Source organism: Macrotis lagotis, chromosome 4, assembly GCF_037893015.1.
Source record: "Macrotis lagotis isolate mMagLag1 chromosome 4, bilby.v1.9.chrom.fasta, whole genome shotgun sequence".
Taxonomy (NCBI): Eukaryota; Metazoa; Chordata; class Mammalia; order Peramelemorphia; family Peramelidae; genus Macrotis; species Macrotis lagotis.
Window position 1 is genome coordinate 19,718,477 of NC_133661.1, and position 20,606 is coordinate 19,739,082.

At 43.6% G+C, this 20,606-nt stretch overlaps 1 protein-coding gene across 2 annotated transcripts in view; it reads left to right on the plus strand.

Annotated features, from left to right (window-relative positions):
- Positions 1–4,858: 4,858 nt before the first annotated feature.
- BICC1 (BicC family RNA binding protein 1) overlaps positions 4,859–20,606 on the plus strand; it is a 267,585-nt gene continuing 251,837 nt past the window's right edge. For both annotated transcript variants that reach the window (XM_074232282.1, XM_074232284.1), the window contains exon 1: positions 4,859–5,079. In XM_074232282.1, coding sequence (XP_074088383.1) covers positions 4,890–5,079 — 190 coding nt within the window. In that variant the 5' untranslated portion in view covers positions 4,859–4,889. The remainder of the gene's footprint in view (positions 5,080–20,606) is intronic.

The following is a 20,606-nucleotide window of genomic DNA, read 5'->3' on the forward strand; positions in this document are numbered from 1 at the left end:
GTTGAGGAAACTGAATTTAAAAGGTTAAGTGGCTTGCCCATTATGACACACCTTAAAATTGTCAGAAGCAGGCTCTGAATTCACACCTTTCCTGATTCTTGGTCTAGTACCCCATTTGCTATGTCTAACTTTCTCAAGAATTCCTTTTATAATATTCTCAACAAACAAATAATCCTTCAATTTTGGCTTCACAGCTTTGGTGAGGGAGATACTCCATTATCTCTACAAGCATTAGCTCACTCTGTTTTAATTTTAATCATTAGGAAGTTGAATCTGATGTCAAACCTCAAACCTGCCTCTCTATACTTCCACCCATTGAATCTGGTTCTTCCCCTGAGGCCAGTCTGAATAAGGCATTTAATCCTTCTCTAGGTATTATGCCTCATGCTTGCATATCTTCCACATATATTCTGTTCCTGGCTGAAAATTCTCATTTAATTCAAATTATTTTCAGAGAGCACAGACACTCATTCCCTTACCTCCTGATAGTCATTCTTTTCTGAACTTGTGGAAATGCCTCATCCAATTTTAGCCTAAATACCTTAACTAGGGAGAACAGGTCCTAATCAATCAACCAATTAGTCAATCAAGCATAGGCTTTAGACCAAGTGAGAAATTCCCTCAAGCTAGTTATGTGTGTTTTCTAGGCCTGAGCCTACTTTCCCCTGGCTTCTGTAAATACTTTTGGGAGATTATGTCATAACTTTTGGGTTGATTGTTGGGTTAAATTGTTCTTACTCTAATACCTTAATAAATACCATTTCTAAAAAGCTATTTAGGACTGGCTGACTAAATTGAGTCTTATCTGATAATCTATGGAAGAGGCAAGCTAATGGAGGCTTGAGCTGATGTGGTGAGAGAATCACGCTTGTTTCTACAAGGATACCCCCAGCTTACTGAAGGAGAAATGGATCTGGGGATCCTTCCTTGGATAGATTCATCCAAGTTTTGGGGGATCAAGCTCATCAGTGGGAGTGGAAATTGCAATAACAATCTTCAGAAATGACATGGACTATACCTTTATCATTTCTAAAGACTAGTTCAGAGTACTGTGGAACACAGTTGTGGTCTGACCCTGGACAGGATCTAATAAATCTATTACTTTCCTAGATCTGGTCATTATGTGGAGTACCTAAGAGCTCATTAGCTCTTTGGACTTCTATGTCACCCCCAGTGCCTCATATTAAATTTGTAGTCCATGAAAAGCTCCAGATTTTTTTTGTCATGGGGAGGGGGAAAGGAATCACAAGCAATTTTTTTTTGCACCATACCTATTCTCTCATAGAGCAACCGTCTAGTTATAACTTACCCATTATATCCTTAGGAAGTTGCTTTTTGGAATCCAAAGGTAGACCATTTTACCTATATCCTAGTTAAACTTCATTTAATTTGATTTGGCCCATGTTTCTAGGCTGTTTGGATCTTTTTGGATCATCCAAACTTATTTAACTCCTAACTGGTGTATCATTTGCAAATATGATAAACTTAACCAGAAGGTGGTGCTGCTGCTACTAAGCTGATCCTATTCACTAAAATGACTAGAAACAGAGAAAAAAAAAGTCGGCTCACCCTGTGGGTTGTGTACATTGCCCATCATCAGAGAAAGAAAGGGGAAATGCCAATGTCTCCGCTGTCCAGAAAATTAGCAACCCCTTGTGGCAGCTTTTGTGTATTGTTAGCCTCCAAGTTATGATCAATATGGAGTTGTCTAATCAGCATAACAAATTGAGTTCCAAATCCATAGGAGTTCTTCATGACTTCATGAGTCCGAGCTGAATGAAGAAATGGATTTTGAGTTGGGTTGGTCAAATAGGTCATAGACAGAACATTTTAAAAAAGGAGGCCTGCCATTACTGCTTTTATTCAAGTCATTGATAAAAATCACACAGGTGCATTGTTTTCAAATTGTGTTTGGCTCTCCATGACCCCATTTGGGGTTATCTTGGCAAAGATACTGAAGTGGTTTGCCATTTCTTCCTCCATCTCATTTTACAGATGAGGAAACTGAGACAAGCAAGGTTAAGTGACCTGCTCAGGGTCATACAACTAGAAAGAGTCTGAGTCTGGATAGGAATTCCATTCATTGTACCACTTAGCTGTCTTTTGATAAAAATACTTTGTAATAAAATATTATTGATAAAATACTTTATGAAAATCCATCAAATGTGATAAACATGCTGTCTCTGCTTCAATTCAAATAATTGATTAAATGTTTAAAAGGCACTTGGCTAAGCATAGATCTCTGGACCACTGGGGAACTCTTTCCAGGTTGACCTCTTAGCACACATATTCATAAGTATAGTAGGTGATATAGTATGTAACTTTGCTTTATCTTGCCTCTCCCATCAAACCCACCAAAAGCCAATAGCCTCCATCCAAAAAAACCCCCAAGATATTTTTGCATTCCCTCTCAATTTTTACCTATTTTTACATGGAGGATTTATCTTTTTAACCTGAAAAGAGATGTTCCCTCAGTTCCTAGGGAATGCTATAGAATGCTAGTTAAAAGGATCCAAGCCCAACACTTTTGAAATGAAAAAAACTGAAGCCTAAATATTCAATGACATTCAGAAAACACATATTGGACCCTTTCTCTGTGTAGAGCACTGGGCTTTGACCTAGGAATCGTCCTGCCCTCAGAGAGTTTATAGTCTAATAAGAGCAGGCAAAGATAGGTCCAGCTAACCACCAGATGGCGTTGTTTGCTACCAATCTGGACCTATTCAGAAAAGGAGCAGGGTTTGGCACTGTTGTTTGTCCTTTGTTCCAGAAGACCGTGACATCAGGGAGGTAATGCTATGACAAGCAAGTGAAGGGGCTTTGAGTGAGGAGGGCTGTGCCTCACTTTCTCCTCCAGAGTCATCTGGGTCCAGTGGCCAGATATGGATCAGGAGGACTGAATGTAGTAGGAGACCTTGGCTTTTTACAGCTAAACCTTTCCCAGGTCACAGTTTGGATGATACTCTCAGTCATTAAAATTAGATGAGAGCAATGAGATAGAGAGTAGGGAAGTACCAAGCTCACTATGGTTCTCAGAAATTGGATGACCTTCTTCCATCCCTCAGTTCTTCTCTCTCTAGCCATACACCATGTTTTGTAAATGAAATTTTAATTATTTCCTTGGTCAATCATCTATCCCCCCCCCCCCCCCACCCCCAACACTAAATAGGGTTAGTCTGGCCAGACAAATTCCCTGATAGGTCATGTACAAAAACAAACAGTTTGATCTGCTTGTTAGTCCAATGCCTCTCCATCAGGAGGTGGGTAGTTTGCTTTCAGCACATCCTCCGGAGTCATGATGGATCTTTGTCTTGGTGAGCGTTCTGGACTCTTTTGGAATCTTTCATTTTACTGTGTTGACATACAATAGAAATTGTTCTCTGCTTCTCTGCTCACTTTACAATGCAATAGTTCACCCAAGTCTTTCCAGGTTTCTCAGAAATGGTCTTTTGCATCATTTCTTACAATCCAGTGGTATTCTTTTCCATTCATCTATCATAATTTGTCCAATCGGGTCTCATCTGGTGGGCACCCCTTAGTTTCTAGTTCTTTGACTAGAGCAGCCTTAAATGCATACATACATACATACATCTTTTTTTTTTTTTTTTTTTTAACACATGAGTCCTTTCCTTCCTTCTTTGTTTGGTCTCTTTGGTATGTTGGCCCCTGCTTCATGCTCAAGCCGAGCTCCCACCTATTGCAAACTCCGACTCCTCCTCCAGGAATCGGCCCTATTTCAAGGACCCTCAGCTGGATGGCCTTGTCAGAAGTTGTATGCCAATCAGACATGCAAGAATTCTGCATGTGGTGCTCTACTAAAGGATGAGCCGTATAGACAAGAGGCCATCTACTGGGCGCCAACAGCTTCTCCCAGACCCGGGCAAGGCGCTTTATAGCATGGCTGAAGAGAGCGCTGTGTACTTTAGTGGGTGTATTCTCTCTTTTGCTGCATCTTCTGGGAATGAGCAAAAGAACAGAGGACATAGAGAGCTGCCCCCCCCCCCCCCAGTCCAATAAGGCCGGTCAGCCATTAGATGGAGGGCACAGGCATCTCGGTCCTCCTTAAGACTTGGAGATGTAATGTGGGCAGAGGCCTCCTTTTGCTCTTGGCAATTCTGCCTCAAACACTTTGTAGCTGGTTGACCCGGGAAGAGTCACTGGACCTCTGCCTGCCTCAGTTTCCTCATCTGTCAAAGGGGGGTAATAACGATAGTGACTCAGGATTGTTGTGAGGATCCAATGGGCAGCCAGCACATTCTGGGTGCTGGGCCCCTAGCCAGGATTTCTATGGCCCCTTAAGCTCGGCTCCCTTTCATGTGTTTGTCATGTGACTCTGGGGAAGTCTCTGGCTCTCCAGGCCTCAGTTTCCTCATCAGCCCCGGCAGCCCCCGGCCCCCTGTCCCCCTAGTCCTCCGTGGGGTCCGACCCTTGTCGGCAGAGGGTTTCCCGGACTGGACACTCCGGCCTTTCCAGCCAGGCCTGGCCCTGCCTCCAGGGAGGGGTGTGTGCGTGTGGGGGGGGGTCTGAGAGTGGAGGGGGCCGGGGGTGGGCCCCGCCCCCGTGGGCGGTCCGGGCCAATGGGAGGCGGCGGGGGCGGCGGGCCGGGGCCGGGGCCGGGCCGGGCCGGGCGGGCAGCGGCGGCCGGGGTGGGGGGCCCGCGCGGGGATGCGCCGGGGCTGCCGGGGGGCGAGCTAGCGGCGGGGCCGGGCCGGGGCCGGGCCGGGGCCGGGGGAGGCGCGAGGGGAGGCGCCGGGGGAGGAGCGGCGGCGGCGGCGGGGCCGGGGCCGGGCAGCGCGGGGCCGGCCGTGGGGACGGCGGCGGCGGCGGCGGCGGCCGGAGGAGCCCCGGAGCGGCGGGCGCCCCCGGAGCAGCGGCGCCCCCCGAGCGGCATGGCCGCCCAGGGCGAGGCGGGCTACCTGGCGGCGCAGTCGGACCCGGGCTCCCCCAGCGAGCGCAGCACCGACTCCCCGCTGCCCGGGTCCGAGGACGACCTGGCCGGAGGGGGGCCCCTGGGCAGCCCGGACTGGAGCGAGGAGCGATTCCGCGTGGACAGGAAGAAACTCGAGGCCATGCTCCAAGGTACGCGGCCCCGGCCCCCCCCGCCCCCCTGGGTTGCTCCCCTCTTTTCTCGCACAAAAGTCACCCCGGCTCCCGGGGCCTCAGTTTCCCCATCGGCGACCTGAGGGCCCCCTCCCGCCGCAGCCGCCGCCCGGGGGCTCCCCTTGGCTCCAGCCCCCTGGGCCTGCCCCCCGCCGCAGCCGCCCCCCAGCAGAGCGGGGCAGGGCCTCCGTGGGGGAACCCCTCCGCGCGGGGCGGGGGTGCCGCCTCCGGGCCTACATCCGCTGGCCGGCCGCTCTCCTCTCTGCCCCCCCCTCCCCCTTGGCAGCATCCACTTCTTCCGGCGGAGGGGCCTTCGAGCTTCGGGTGGCATGGGTGGGGGGGCGGAGCCGCGCCCGGGGCCGTGCCAGCGTGTGGGCACCGGCCGGCCCGCGCTGCCCGGCCCCGTGCATCGCAGAATCTGTCTCCCTTCGGAGGGAGAGGGGCGGCAGAGTGTCCGGTAACCGAGCCCGGGGGACCTGGCAGGGTGGGCAAAGGGCCGGGCATCCCTGCCCTCTGAAGGGGCGGACAGCATGCCAACCTAACCGGCCGTCAGGATAAACGAGGGATGAGCAGCAGAGGGCAGATTTCAAACTCCTCTTTGCTTTCTTCCCCTCTTTCCCTCTCCCTAAGCAGAAAAGCCAATGGCTTCTGGCTTCGCATTTAGCGTTTAGAGTTCGGAGAGGGCCCAAGCTAGCGCCGGCCTTGTGGGAAAACGGAAAGCTGTAGCCGACCCAGGGCCACTTGGAATACTTGTGCCTCAGTAGAACCATAAGGAACCGGGGGGGGGGGGGCAACAGTGATGGTTTGCAACAAAGTGGTCCGCTACACAAAGTTTCCTGTGAAGGAATGTTCATCCTGTAGGCCAAGCAAGTCTTATGAACCTACCCCCCCCCCAGACTTATTTGGACTTTGCTAGGAGGGCACCTCAACTCTGGACTTTGTGGAGGTCCCTGGAGACCTTTGGGGATAAGGAAGCAGGTTATTCTGAGACTAATTAAAATAATTCCCTGGGAAATGCCTCACTGGGGACGTTTGCTCTTTGATTCAGGGTCTGCTGCACGCTCACCATCCTCATTTGTTCCTTCTTGGAAAACCATCGCCATGGCGGGAGGAGGATGTTTCTCTGTACTTTGAATTGTGTAACTTTCCAGGAAAACTTCTCCATCTTATTTGATAACCCACATTCCCAGGTTATAACCTTTTTTGGGAGAGCCCGGAGCTCATTTATTAGGTATTCCTTTTTATTTGGCATTCCATTTATTAGGTATATCAAGGAAAGGACCAGTAGAGGAAAAAATTCTTGTGGGTTTCCTTTGGAGACATTTCAAGACACTTGTTTCTTGGATGTGTTTGGCTGATTTGGGAAAAGTGAACGTAGAAATGATTGAACCCAACAGGCAGACAGGAGGGGCCAGAACATGTCAGAGGAATTTCTAAGTGTTTTCAAAGTCAGTAATATTTAATGGAAAGAGATCAGAATGCTAAAACCTGAGTCCTAATTCCACATTAAATAGTGATTTGACCATGGGGAAGTTCTTTTCCATCTTTAGATCTCAGTTTCCCCATTTGTAAAATGATGGCTTTAGAGCAGATGAATTCTGAGATCCTTTATATCCCAGACTTTTGTTTTTTTGCCAAGACAATGGGATTAAGTGACTTGCCCAAGTTTACACAGTTAGGTAATTATTAAATATCGGAGGGTGGATTGGAACTCAGCTCCTCCTGACTTCACTTTGGTGTTCCATCCACTTATCCCAGACCTTTTACGATTCCATGGGGAATCTGCAGCTTGTCTGTGTTCTCTGAATCACCTGTTTATAAAGTATCAGACTCCCTTCTAGATGGCATGTGTGTGCTTCATTGGTGGTTGTCTTAGTCAGTGAAGCTTGTTTGAACCTCTGCCTTAATGGGTAGGTGGCTCCTTTGTTGCCACGGTGGTTAGATCTGATGTTCCTTTTTAAAAATATAAATATTTTCTTTGTTTTCCAATTATATACAATAGCAGTTTCTACCCATCATTTTTTCTAATGTTTTGAATTTTATAATTTTTCCCCCAACCTCCCTTCCTTTCTCCCAGAAGACAGTCTGATAATCTTTACATTGTTTCCATGCTATACACTGATCAAAATTGAATGTGTTGAGAGAATAAAATCATATCCTTAAAGAAAAAAATAAAATATAAGAGATAGCCAAATTCCATAGTACATAAGGCAACTTTTTTTTAAAATTGAAGTGGTCCTAACTTTCAGTGGACTTAACGAATTAGGTCTTTGGACAAACAACTGTGTCTGTGATTACTTTTTGAGTCAACAAATAGGATTACATGTAATTTGCATGTGATGCAAATATTTATTCAGAGTTCATTCATAACTGTTGAATGATTGCATAGGTATGCATGTATTTAGTGTGTTGCTGAGAGGCATAGAGGAGAGAGGACATAGAGGAGAAAAGAGGCAGGAAGACTTGCTGTGTGGCTAGTTGGAATTATCAATTAACCCTGTCTGTGTTCCTGGCAACTTTTGGAGTCTGAGTTAGAGGTGAAGTGCTACGCTATACCAGGGAGGGATTTCCATATAGGAAGGTCTCTGCATTGACATTGACTGGTTTTCTGTTCCCTTTCCCCAATTCCCCAAAACACACTAGAAAATTAGCACCTTCAAACTTCTAGGAGTCTTAGATTCCACTTGTATTAGTTGCTTTGTTAATAAGTGCCAGAAATCCTTGGCTATTTCATTTTAAAATGAATTGGATCTCTTTATTATCATTTTCAGTAGCTAATATATATATATATATATATATATGTATATTCTTTTTTGGGGGGAGGGGAAAGGCTCCAGTTGGAGGTCTCTAAGGTAAATGGGAAAATTAACAAGATTGTCTTTCCCAAAATGTACAGTGTGATTTACAGATTATAATGTTTGGAATTTCTTTCCAGATGAGACTGTCCTGGGGGTAAGTTAATCTTTAATCAGTTATATTTTCACTAGGAGAGAAATTCTTCTATGTAACAAAAATTCCAAGAGGGAAAATGTTGATAGGAGAAAGAATCCTTATTTTTAGAAATACTTCTAGTTAATGTTTTAAAAAGACCGACAAATCTCCCAAGAACTGAGGTACCTAGACTCTTTTTTGGGAAAAGGGGTAGGTAGTTGAATCACCTTTTTAAAAAAAAAATTATACTTTTTTTCCTTTTTTTTAAAAAGAAAATTTCAGGGGCGGCTAGGTGGTGTAGTGAGGGTGGCTAGGTGGCGTAGTGGATAAAGCACTGGCCTTAGAGTCAGGAGTACCTGGGTTCAAATCTGGTCTCAGACGCTTAATAATTACCTAGCTGTGTGGCCTTGGACAAGCCACTTAACCCCATTGCCTTGAAAAAAAAATCTTAAAAAAAAAAGAAAATTGCTACAGAACAGGAGGTATTACTAATATTATTGTCTCTCCCATGCATTCCAGGCAGAATAGATATTATAGAGATGGTACAAAGGTTCAGATAGGAGAGGGAATGTTACAAGGCAATAAGACCAGAGAGAGTAATGTATAATAAGGTGATTTCCTCCTCTCTCCTCTCTCTGCCACCTTCTTTCCCTCCAGTTCCAATGTACCTCCCCTCTATAGATATTTTCAGAACATGCTGTGGTCTCTCACTTCCCCCATTCCTTTTGTTTTCCCCAAGTTGTCTTGTATACAGATCATCTCCCTGGGAGTAGATTATCATCTCCTGAAGGTTAGGGATTGGATCATTTTTCATCTTTTCATCCCCAGCAGAGAACTTCAGAAAAGATCTTGTTCTGGACTGAGTTAGATGAAAAATTTCTTTCTTCATCAGACAGGGCTTCTGTTAAATATGGGGGAATTCCTTTTAAAATTTAACCATATGGTCAGGTTTAGAAATGGATGCTTGGGACAACTTCGAATATTTAGAAATGAAAAATTGGTTTTCAGCCTCCATCTCCTACCATTAAGAAGGTTAATTTCCAAGAGTGTATCTTTTTTTTAACTTAATTTTTTAAAAATTTAAGGCAATGGGGTTAAGTGACTTGTCCAAGGTCACCCAGCTAGGCAATTATAAAGTGTCTGAGGCTGGATTTGAACTCAAGTCCTCCTGACTCCAGGGCCAGTGCTCTATTCACTCTGCCACCTAGCTGCTTGCAGAAGTGTGAGTCTTTTGAAGGTGTCTGTTCTTGCTTGTGGTGTAATAAAAGATTAGAGGAGGTTTGGGTAGACATTGAGAAGAGGTGGGTTATAATTGCTTTTTGTTTTTTTGTTTGAATCCCATACATGTAAAGCAAAAAAAAAACAAAACAAACCCAAACTCACAGGGTTATTCTAAGAGTTCTCCTTAGCTACTTTTTTTTTTAAAGTTTCTGCAAGGCAAATGGGGTTAAGTGACTTGCCCAAGGCCACACAACCAGGTAATTATTAAGTGTCTGAGGTCGGATTTGAGCTCAGGTTCTCCTGACTTCAGGGCTGGTGCTCTATCCACTTGTGCCACCTAGCTGCCCCTACTTAGCTACTTTTAAACTTGAGAATATGGAACCTAAATTCCCACTTGGTAAATATAGCAAGTAGTTCTCTCTCATGTATTCAGATCCATCTGAGGTGTTATCAATATGGCCATCCTCCTCTGGTGTAGATTGCAGCCATCCATGCTGGCCCATCCTGTACAACTCCTGTCCATGGTAGTTCACCACCAGGGGGTGACCTAACATATTGAGGGACCCTTCCTCCATTTCTTGCACCCTTTTCAGGATACTAGTGCCACGCTCTGGCTGCCCACCACCATCCTTTGTTCTGGCTATCTTCTTTTCATGCCTATCCTTCCATTTTATTACTCTGCCTTCTCCTTGATGGCCTTAAGACCTGTGGAATGTGTCCAAGTCATCTCCATTTTCCTGAGGTCTTGCTACACTGGACATTGAATTGTTAACCAGGGTCTCCGAGCTAATAGTAATTGTTTATTGATTGGTTAATTAATTAAATAGCTGGTCTTGCCAAGCTGGATCCTGGGGAATATAAAGACTGAAAATGGTGGGCTGTGGGGCTGCGGAGGAAATCATACAAACATAGATGTGTGTGAAACATGATAGGAAGGCATCTGGTCAAAAGAAGGCAGGAGACTTTGAGGAGAACACCAACAGCAGGGAAGACAGGAGAGGCAGCTGCTGACTTTTCCTCTGCTGCTTAAGTCTCTGGTTGGAGGGGACTTTAGTATATAGAACATTGAACCTGGAGTCAGGAAGACTTTTCTTGATGAGTTCAAATTTAGCCTCAGACACTACTAGCAGTGTGACTCTGGGCAAGTCATTTCACCTTGTCTCAGTTTCCTTATCTGTCAAATAGCTAGAGGAGGAAATGGCAATTACCCCAGTATCTCTGCCCAAAAATCCCCAAATGAGGTTGTGAAGAGTTGGGCATGATTGAAAAATGTCTGAATACCATTGAAAACCCTCACTAGATTCTAAAGTCTTTGGCCAATTGGGCAACCTTTATCTTTTTAGTCAACTCCTTGGAAAGCTGTCTATATGTGTCTCTAAATCTCTCATTCTCTTTTATTTATTTATTTTTAAAAATTCATTAAAAATTTATTTATTTTGAATTTTACAATTTCCCCCCTAATCTCACTCCTCCCACCCCCGCCCCATAGAAGGCAGTTTGTTAGTCTTTACAATATTTCCATGGTATGCATTGATCTGAGCTGAATGTCTCACTCTCTTAAACCTTTTGAGATATGGCTTCTGACCTCACTTCACTGAATCTGCTCTTTCCCAAGTTACCATTCACCTCTTAGTTGCCAATCATTTTTTTTTATAGTTTTTGCAAAGTAATGGGGTTAAGTGGCTTGCTCAAAGCCACACAGCTAGGTAATTATTAAGTGTCTGAGGCCAGATTTGAACTCAGGTCCTCCTGACTCCAGGGTCAGTGCTCTATCCACTGCGCCATCTAATCGTCCCTGCCAATCATTTTTTAATTGATATTTTATTTTATTTTTCCAATGGTATGTTATGGAAGTTTCTCAATGTTCTTCCACTTGCATATTTATAAGTCTCATATATTTCATATATTTCTACCACCTTCCCTTTCCACCTCTCTCCCCTTGGGGGCAATCAGACATGTACTTTCTTGTTTAACATATTTACATATTATTCATTTTGTAAATGAATAATTAGGACTAAGGGAGAAGAAAGAAAACTATGGGCTAGGAAGGAAAAGCACAAGAGAAGTTTTTAAAAAGTAAGCCTAGTATCCATTCAGACTCTGGTTTTTTTGGTTGTTTCTATCCCCCTCCGGCTGTGGATGGCGTTGTCTATAGCAGGTCTTCCAGGGTTATGCTACCTCCCTGACCTGCTGAGAGGAGATGCTTCCATCCAATCTTAATGATCTTTTCTCAGTCCTTCAACCTTCTTACTCTCAATAGCATTTTACATGTAGCTTACCTCCTCTTGTCTAGATAAAGATGGAGCATTTATTGATGCTTACTAACTTTGGAGTTAAATACAGGGCAGTCTCTGTCCTCAGAGCTTACATTCTAATGTGGAAAGACAATAGATCAAAGAATAAAGGAGAACCTGAAGGGACAATAACATGGTGTTGAAATGGGCAGGGAAGGGGGATAAGCATTTACATAGCACCTACTGTGTACCAAGCACTTTTTTTTTTTACTAATCTCCTGTTTGAACCTCACAGCAATCCCAGGAGTTAGGTGCTATAATTATCCCTATTTTAGAGTTGAGGAACTGAGGATAAGTTACTTGTCCTGGGTCATATAAGCTAGTAAATGATTGAGGCTAACAAACGAAATAACTATTGTAAGGTATTTTATTATTAGGGTTTGTAATATATGGGGTCACACAACCAAGATGGGTTAGAGGTGGGACTTGAACCCATGACTTCCTGACCACTTTTCTCTCTGTTGTGGCCTCTATACTATCATCTTTCACTATGTGCTAATTCAGTTTCTCTTCTCTTATGACATATTTTACTCCTATTGCTCTCCAAAGCCCCTCATTCACCAGTCATGGGTTAACAGGAAAAATGCTTGTTGTATTCAAATTAGTGCTAGATAAAATGAAAAACCTATTGGGTGCTGGTATTCAAAGCATAATTCCAGATTATAAACAGAAGACATGGATTCAAAAGGCTGAAAAATTCAAAGTTAGAAAGGGAAAAAATCGGATTGCTCTGAAAAGCCACATAAGCAAAAGGAAAAGAATTCTGATGAGACTCGAGTTTAAAAAAACAAGAGTAATCAAGGGATGCTCTTCCTTGGGCTTTGAGTCAATCATTGGGAAGTACCAAGGAAGGGGAATTCTCATGGATCAATTCTTTTTCAAAGAGTTTCCTAAGAACCATCCTCATAGATCCCCAGAGGGAGGAACTAGTGTCCTTGGTACCATTGGCCAAGCTAGCCACCAGTCCATCCCTTCCACTGACTTTGCCCTGGGCTCTTTGGGTCACAGAAGTCACAGATGCTGCTCAGCGTGCTATTGAAAGCCCTTACAACCCTCCTCTTTCCTAGCTTGTTTCTTCTCATTTCTTATTGCTCACTCTATATCCCAGCTTGACATGCCATCTCCCACCTCCATGCTGATCCTATAAGCCTGGAATACATGCCATCCCTTCTCCCCTTGAACTTGCAGAATCTTTTTTTCTGCTTTCAAGGCTTAGATCAAGGGCCACCACCTCCTGGAGGCAATTAAAAGGGAGAAGGAGAGAAGGACTGAGGGGGAGAGGGAGAGAGAGAGAGAGAGAGAGAGAGAGAGAGAGAGAGAGAGAGAGGAGAAAAAGACAGACAAGAATGAGGAGAGGGAGGAAGAGATTTTCTATTGGGGAAGGAGAGTCACCAGGAACTTATCCTCATTGTCTTTCTCACTGGGAGGCAGCAGATCAAGGTAAATGGTTTGCTGAGTTTTGAATCAGGATCCACCCCCCCATCCCTCCATTCCCAATCCCCAATCCTCCCAACCTGTACCACAAAAGAAACTGAAACTCAGTTTCCTCCACTTATGATATTTTTTCTTCATTCTCAAAGAAGACCCTGACATCAGGGAGGTGATGCCATGACAAGCACATGAATTGTATTTGTGTGTGGTGGGGTTGGTGCTAAGTCATCAGCCTCACTTTCTCCTCCAGGGCTATCTGTGTCCATTGGCCAGAGATGAACCCTAGATATGAGGCAATCAGGGTTAAGTGACTTGTCCAAGGTCCTACAGCTGGTAAGTGGCATGTGACTGAGACTGGATTCAAACTCCTGTCCTCTTGACTCCCAAGGCCAGTGCTCTATCTATCATCATCTGTGGCACTTCCTTTCTGGTTTTTTACAAACGTGAAGAAAATCATGTAAATTACTGAGATGGGGCTGGGTTCCCATTTCTTGTCTCATCTGAATTGATGAATGACTCCAAGTAAGGGGAGGGGTGCCTCACTAAGTCAGATGGACAAAAGGGTAACCATAGAGCCTTGTGAAAAGAAGAAGCTAGAGATGTCTGAAAGTAGAATAGGGAATGATTCTGTGATTGATTGTGGTAGCAATCATTTATGATTGGCATTTACAGTTATCAGCATAGACTGATGTGAGGCACCTGGTTCTTATGAGTTGACTCAAGCCTATATCCCCAAAAGGCTTGTCCAGCATGATGACCACTCTGGTGGTCCCTGCTCCTGGGGAGATTGAGTCAGCGGATGAATCCCCACTGTCTGAGACCGATGGGTGTCCTCCAAGAAGCCCTTCCCCGATTTGTGCACACTGGGTGGATCAGCTCTTTGGGGAAGGTATAGATGAGAGTTTTCCAGGATGAGAAGATGTGGATGAGTCTCTGCAATGTGAGGGGGTGTCCATACTCCCACAGTCTCAGATCCATTAAAGACTATCCAACAATCTGCTACAGGGAGATTGGGGGTAGGTTTTTTTTTTTTAAGTGTAAGCATTGGATTCTCTTGGCCTCTTTGGATACGTGGATCCTTGACAGAGGTTTTCATACTGAATAAGACATCAGATGGCAGGAGTTCAGGAGAGGATTTGAAGAAGGTCCAACTGGGCAATTGAGAATCTGGACTCTCAGTCTTAATAATAGAATTAATAGTGATGGTGATGACAACTTTTGAAAGTGCTCTAAGGTTAGTTCCAACAATTTACACAATTTTCTTTGAGTTTGTAAAAATCCTGAAAGGAAGTACTATGGGTGGTGATATCTTCACTTTATAGTGGGGAAACTGAGTTTCAGACTCTGTTATGGCACAGGTTAGGAGGATAGGGGATTAGGAGTGGGAGGCTCCTGACTCCAAATCTAGCAACCCATCTGCCATGACCTGCTGCCTGCCAGTGAGAAAGACAATGAGGACAAGTTCCTGGTGTCTCTCCTTCCCCAATAGAAAATCTCTCTCTCCCTTTCCTCTCTCTTTTTTCTCTCTCCCCTTTCTCCTCTCTCTTTCCCTTCTCCTCCTTCTCTCTGTCTCTGACTCTCCCTTTCTTTCTGTCTCTGTTTCTCTGTCTCTGTGTCTCTGTTTTTGTGTTAGTCTATCTTTGTCTCTCTCTGTCTCTCTCTCCCCTCTCCCATTCCTTGTTTCCTTTTTTTCCTCCCCCCTTTCCACCCTCTTCCATTGGTAGAATGTAGACTCTGTTGTGGCAGGGATCTTATTTATTTATTTATTTTTAACATCCTTAGCATCTGGCAGTGTAGGTTCTTAATAAGTATTTAAGTGCCCCGGCTGGACAGGTTACTGGTGAATCAGCAAAAACACAGATGCAGACTCTTGTCTGATTCTTTCACTCTTCTCTAGTGGATAGAGCTGATCTCAGATTCGGGAAGACGTGGGTTCAAGTCGCACTGTGACTGGTATGACCTTGGACGAGTCATTTATCTTTTAATGTGCCAGGCAATTCTCTTGACTGAGAAGATGCAAATCCCACTGGGTGTTCTATATACTAGTGAAATTATAGGCCAGCTTTTAAAAAAAAAGTGGACTGGTTCAATTTCTGAGACTCAGCCAGCTGCGCACAATCTTAAGGATTTCTCTGAATGTTGGTCTTTGAAATGAATGGAGAACAAATGAAAGCCTGCGCCTCTCTGGTGCTTTATGTCTCTCTGCTGTGGTTGCAATTTTGCCTCCAGACTGCCCCACGAGGAATGTAATGCAGATGAGGTTGAGAAGTGGGGCTCTGGGATTTTACATAACATCCCAAGTCACCCAGCTACCAAATAGAAGAGGTTTCTGTCGACAATTCCAATACTTTCCTTTTTCAAGACTATCTGATTGCACTTGATTCCAAGTTATCTTTTGTTGTTAACAGAAAGGAATCTTCCATATTTCATCAAAGCTCACATACTCTTCCATGGAAACCCCAGTGCTGAGTATTTCCTCCTGATCCCTGTACAAAAAGGAGTGTGGAGGAAGGCAGCATCCCACCAGAAGCAGACGTGCCTTAATGGCCTTGCCATTCCCCATTATCACGCAAGCTGTTGGGAAAGGGTTGAGTTCTTTTGAAACCCTCAGCTCCCCAATATGCTGAATCAACTCTTTTGAAAAATAAATATTGGAGATAGATTTGTATAACTTGTAGTTTAAAGCATCTCCTTGCATTCCACGGTTAACAATCGTAACAGTATCACATTCTCCAGTTTCTCCCTGTGTTTGGGGGTCCAGTGGCCTGTCATGGTTTGGCCTGAGCAGGAAGCCGGGGAGCCTGCTGGCTTGCACATTCTTGCTGGTTACAGTATAATCTTTACCTCCCTTGGAAAATATGCTTGATTTGGGATGTTTATTCCAGGCCAGTCGGCTTGAAGCGGTCTGTTTAGCCGTGGAAGAACTTGGAAGTGGGTCTGGTCCTTTTTTCTCTTGTTAACTCAATGCTTTTTTGGGGGTCCAGACCATTGATTTTTTGGTGGAGGGAACTCTTGTGTTAACTCCCTTATGTCGCAGCTCTTCAGTCACTTCATCTTAGATCAAGGGCTCTTAATCTGGAGTCTGGGAACTTAAAAAACTTTTAAGAAAATGACTATTTCAATATAAATGGTTTCCTTTGTGATCCTGTATTTTAGGCATTAGAACCATCATTTTGAGGCTTCACCAGACACTGAAAGAAAGAAGTCCAATCTTAGAGAGTTGTTGGTCCCTTCCTTCCAGGATCACACAGCTAGCGTCTTCCTGTCTCCAAGGTTGGCTCACTGTGATATATGGCCTCTCATGCCTATACATGGAAACATTTAGTTGTTTGTAGGCATGTGGAATAAATTGAAAGAAAGGATCACGTCCATCAAAGTTGCATCTACAAGTGACTAGGTAAGGTTGTTGTCTTATAGTGCCCTGATTTGGAGAAAGTTAGTGTATCTACGAAGGATTGGGGACTTTTATCATGAAAGAATTAAATAAATGGTTTGGGACACAATGTTACATGAGCCCATTCAGCTGGACTGTTTCTTAGTATCCATGGTGGTGACTGTATGGCCATACTTATTTCTGCAGCTCTTAAACTCATGACTAAAATATACTTTTAGATTTTGTTTTATATAACAAGATCTCATATTTATCTGACACTTTAGGATTTGCAAGACATTTTCAGTACCTTTTTTCCTTTGACTTTACATCCCTTGCAAGATAAATGATCTGATTTTTTGTTGTTCAGTTATTTTCACTTGTTTCTGACTCTTTGTGACCCCATTGGGGGTTTTCTTGACAAAGGTACTAGAGTGGTTCTTCATCTTACAGATGAGGAAACTGAGGCAGACAGGGTAAGGTGATTTGCTCAGGGTCACACAGCTAGGAAGTAAGTGCCTGAGGCTGCATTTGAACTTGTCTGATACTCTCTCCCCTTTTCCAGCTAGCTGCCCTTAATTTAAGGGCTCCAATGTAACCTTAATTTTATAGTAGAGGAAATGGAGGCAGAGGGAGGTGAGAAAAGACTTGCCCAGGATCATATAGTAAGTAGCAGAGATACTTTCATTCCAAGGCTGGGCCTTTCTACAGAATCCTCAATTCCCCACAGAACCACAGCTCACCCAGTCTTTTCATTTTGAGATATGTTGACAGTCTGTGGACAAGCCTCGCCTCATCCCTGTTTACTCTCCCTCCCCTCCTAGTCCAGAAGGGAAGGAAGCACAGCATGTAGGTGGAAAATTCTAGAGCAAAAGGACTCTTCCCATTGGTACTAGCTGAATGACCCGTGTCTTTGGTTACATTGTTGTCTACATGCCCTTGCCTCGAGGTTCCTGAGGAAAGGAGATTGTGGCAAATGTACAGACTTCCTTATCCCTCTACCACCCGCCCCCAGAACTCTGTTCCTCTCTGATGTACGCTTGCCGATTTGCCTTACAAACAGGCAGAAGGTAAACCAGCGGAAGGTCCGGGCTGTTCTATCGGCTCATTTTTATTGAGCAAAGAGTGTCTATCCTGAATCTTCAGACTCCCATTCATCTTGGAAAGTAGTCCCAGTCACTGAAAACCAAAGATGCCAGTACAGGTTTCTGGCTTTTCATAGGGGCATGCCTCTCATTGACCTCCAAACAAAGAACCAGAAATTTAGAAACTTAGATGTCATTGGTTCTAACTTCTTCATTTTATAGATGGAGAAACTGAGGCTGGGGAAAAGTTAAGGGATTTACCCAGGGTTCCGCAGTTAGTAATAGTCAGGATGTGTTCCTACTCCCAAATGCAGTATTCTATTCACTAAACCAGGTTCAACTGGTAAATTCTGCAAATTAATTAGGTTACTCAAATTCACTGAGGACTTCCTTGATTGTTCCCTCTCCCCTTACAATAATAATCATTACAATGGACATTTATATGATGCCCTAAGACTTTGCAAAGGACTTACATGCCTTCTCTTGTTTGTTAGATGGTACAAGTAGTGGTGTCCTCATTACTACAGATGAAGAAACTGAGGTTCAGTGAGGTACATGGATTTGCTTATGGTTATGCAAGTAGCATCAGAGGCCAAATCTTCCCTGTTTCAAGCCCCTAATCTTGCTACAATGTCATCTTGCCTCCTGATACATATATTATTAGAGGGGGCAACAGTTACCTACTTCTTTGGGTTTTTTCCTTGGGAATTTGCTTTTTCCTTTCTTTTTCTTTCTTTTTTGCTTTTTTTTTTGCAAGGCAATGGGAGTTAAGTGACTTGCCCAAAGTCACGTAGCTATTAAGTGTCAGAGCCTGGATTTGAACTCAGGTCCTCCAGACTTCAGGGCCAATGCCCTATCCACTGTGTCACCTAGCTGCCCTGCTTTTTTTTCTTTCTTGTTGGGGTATGTGGTCACCTTTTGTTTCAGTGTCTTGGTGGTAGTATTCTCCAAAAGTGAATGGATGATTAGTACTAACTCACTCTCATTTAAAAATACAGTTTTATTGATATCTTTTGTCATTGTATCACTTTTATTTCAGAATTCACTGTAAAAGGGGAAAAGAAAGTGGAGGAGGAAAATGAGGTCAGCAAAAACATCCAACACATCAATTGAGTTTGACAGTGTATAAACCTTTTCCTACCCTTAGTCCCCCACCTCTGCAGTGAAGCGAGGGAGGTTCATTTCCTCATCCCTCATCCAGGGCCAACCCTGGTCAATATAATTATAGAGCTTTCAGTTTTGATTTTTAAATTATTATCATTCTTTCAATGTGCATTATTGTAACCATTTTGTATATTGTTTTCCTGCTTCTCAGTTTGCTACTATTATTGCCTTCTTCCTTGGCAAGAGCCTTCCCCTTCTCCGGGCTCTGTGATGCCAGTCCCCTGCAAATCCCCTTTTAGTTCTGATTCCTTTGTTCACTTAGTAAATACAACTCACTCTGTGTACTTATCTCACCCCAACTAGCTCTTCTGCCATCTGGAAATACTTGTCCTATTGTTAACAATTGCTCTTCCTATTAGACCCCTCCTTCTGCAAATTACTTTGCAAAAATTTGGCTCTAATTTTCTGTGGACCTATTGTCCCCTGATAGATGGTAAGCTCCTTGAGGGCAGGAACTGTTTCATTTTAATTCGATATCTCTATCACCTTGCATATAAAAGTTATGAATATGGGTTGAATTGAGATTCCTCTCAAGGGTGGGTCAATGGAAGCATTTTTGTATAGAAAAGCATAGTCCTGACAGACCTAGTATGTGGTTTTGCATTCTCAGAGTAAGAAAATGTGGCTTCCTAAAAATGCAGTGCCTCTATTTAGAAATGTGGTTCAGAGAATTACTTAAATTCGTGAAGGCAGAAGTGAGTTAAGGAGAAAGATTTCCTTCCTCTTCCTCTTTCGGATTTGAGTTGTCATTTCTGCCTTGGTCAATCTCACGGAGCAAGGGCCACTTTATAAATGAATTCTGTGAATGTTATTTTTCTTTGTGTCCTTCCTCTCCTGGCCTCCCACCTGCCCAAGAACACCCTCAGAGACACGTACTCTGAACTCCCCACATCCTTTTTTTGCCAAATTTCTCCCTGCTTCTGAACTCGTGATAGACCATTCATGGGATCTTGTTTTCATTTTTCTTTTAAAAGGAAAAGGTTTTTTGGGGTCTATAATTGTCCGTCTTTGTTTCCCTTCACTGGAATATAAGCTTCTTAAGGGCAGGAGCTGTTTTTCATCTTTGTATGGATAATGCTTAGCGCCCAGAAAGTGTTCAGACTGGCTTGTTGGATTGGATCAGATGTTATGAGAAATGATTTCTGACATTTAGGTGGAACTGGGTTATTTTAGTTACATGGCCACAGAATAATAATATTCTGAAAACACAACACTGTACATGTTGATTTTCCCATTCCAAAGTTTTTAGTTTTACTTCAAGGATAAAATACAACATCCAGAGCTTTGGCATTTAAGGTCTACCGCAAACTGGCTCCTACTCCCCCTCATGGCCTTGCTTGTAGTCAAACTGGCCTGCTAACTGTTCTTTTTCTTTTTTAAATTATATAAATATTTTAAATGTTTTCCAATTATATACATTAATAATTTCTACCAACCTTTTTTTTCTTCTGCTAACTGATTTTGCTGTCTAGAGGCAGCTTGGTGATTTGAAATCAGAAAGTCCTGAATTCAAATCCAGCTTTAAATTAGCTATGTGACTGAGTAAGTTAAAGACCCTCTCCCAACCTCAGTCTTCTCATTGGTAAAATGAGGATCACTATAGAACCACTCTGGTTATGGTTATTGTGAGCCTCAAATGACATATTTGTAATGCTTTGCAAATCTTAAATCTATATATAAAGGCTTTTAGTGTGAGAATTATTCCTCCTTATAGATATAGATGACCTCTCATCTCTTGCTGCCACATCCAGAAAGTTCTGCTTTTTTCCAGGCTCATTTCAGGTATCACCTTCCCCCCCAATTAGTCCCACTTATGACTGCCCTCTCACTCTTCCAATCCCTTACTATGGCCTTGGTTGTCACTTCTGTGGGGATATAGACTTGTATAGCTAGAAGACACATCAGAAGTCATCTATTCATAGAATTAGGGGACCTCAAAGGCCATTTTACAGATGGGAAAACTGAATCTAGGCAGAGTTAGTGAGTTTAAGGTCTCATGGTTGGTGAGTG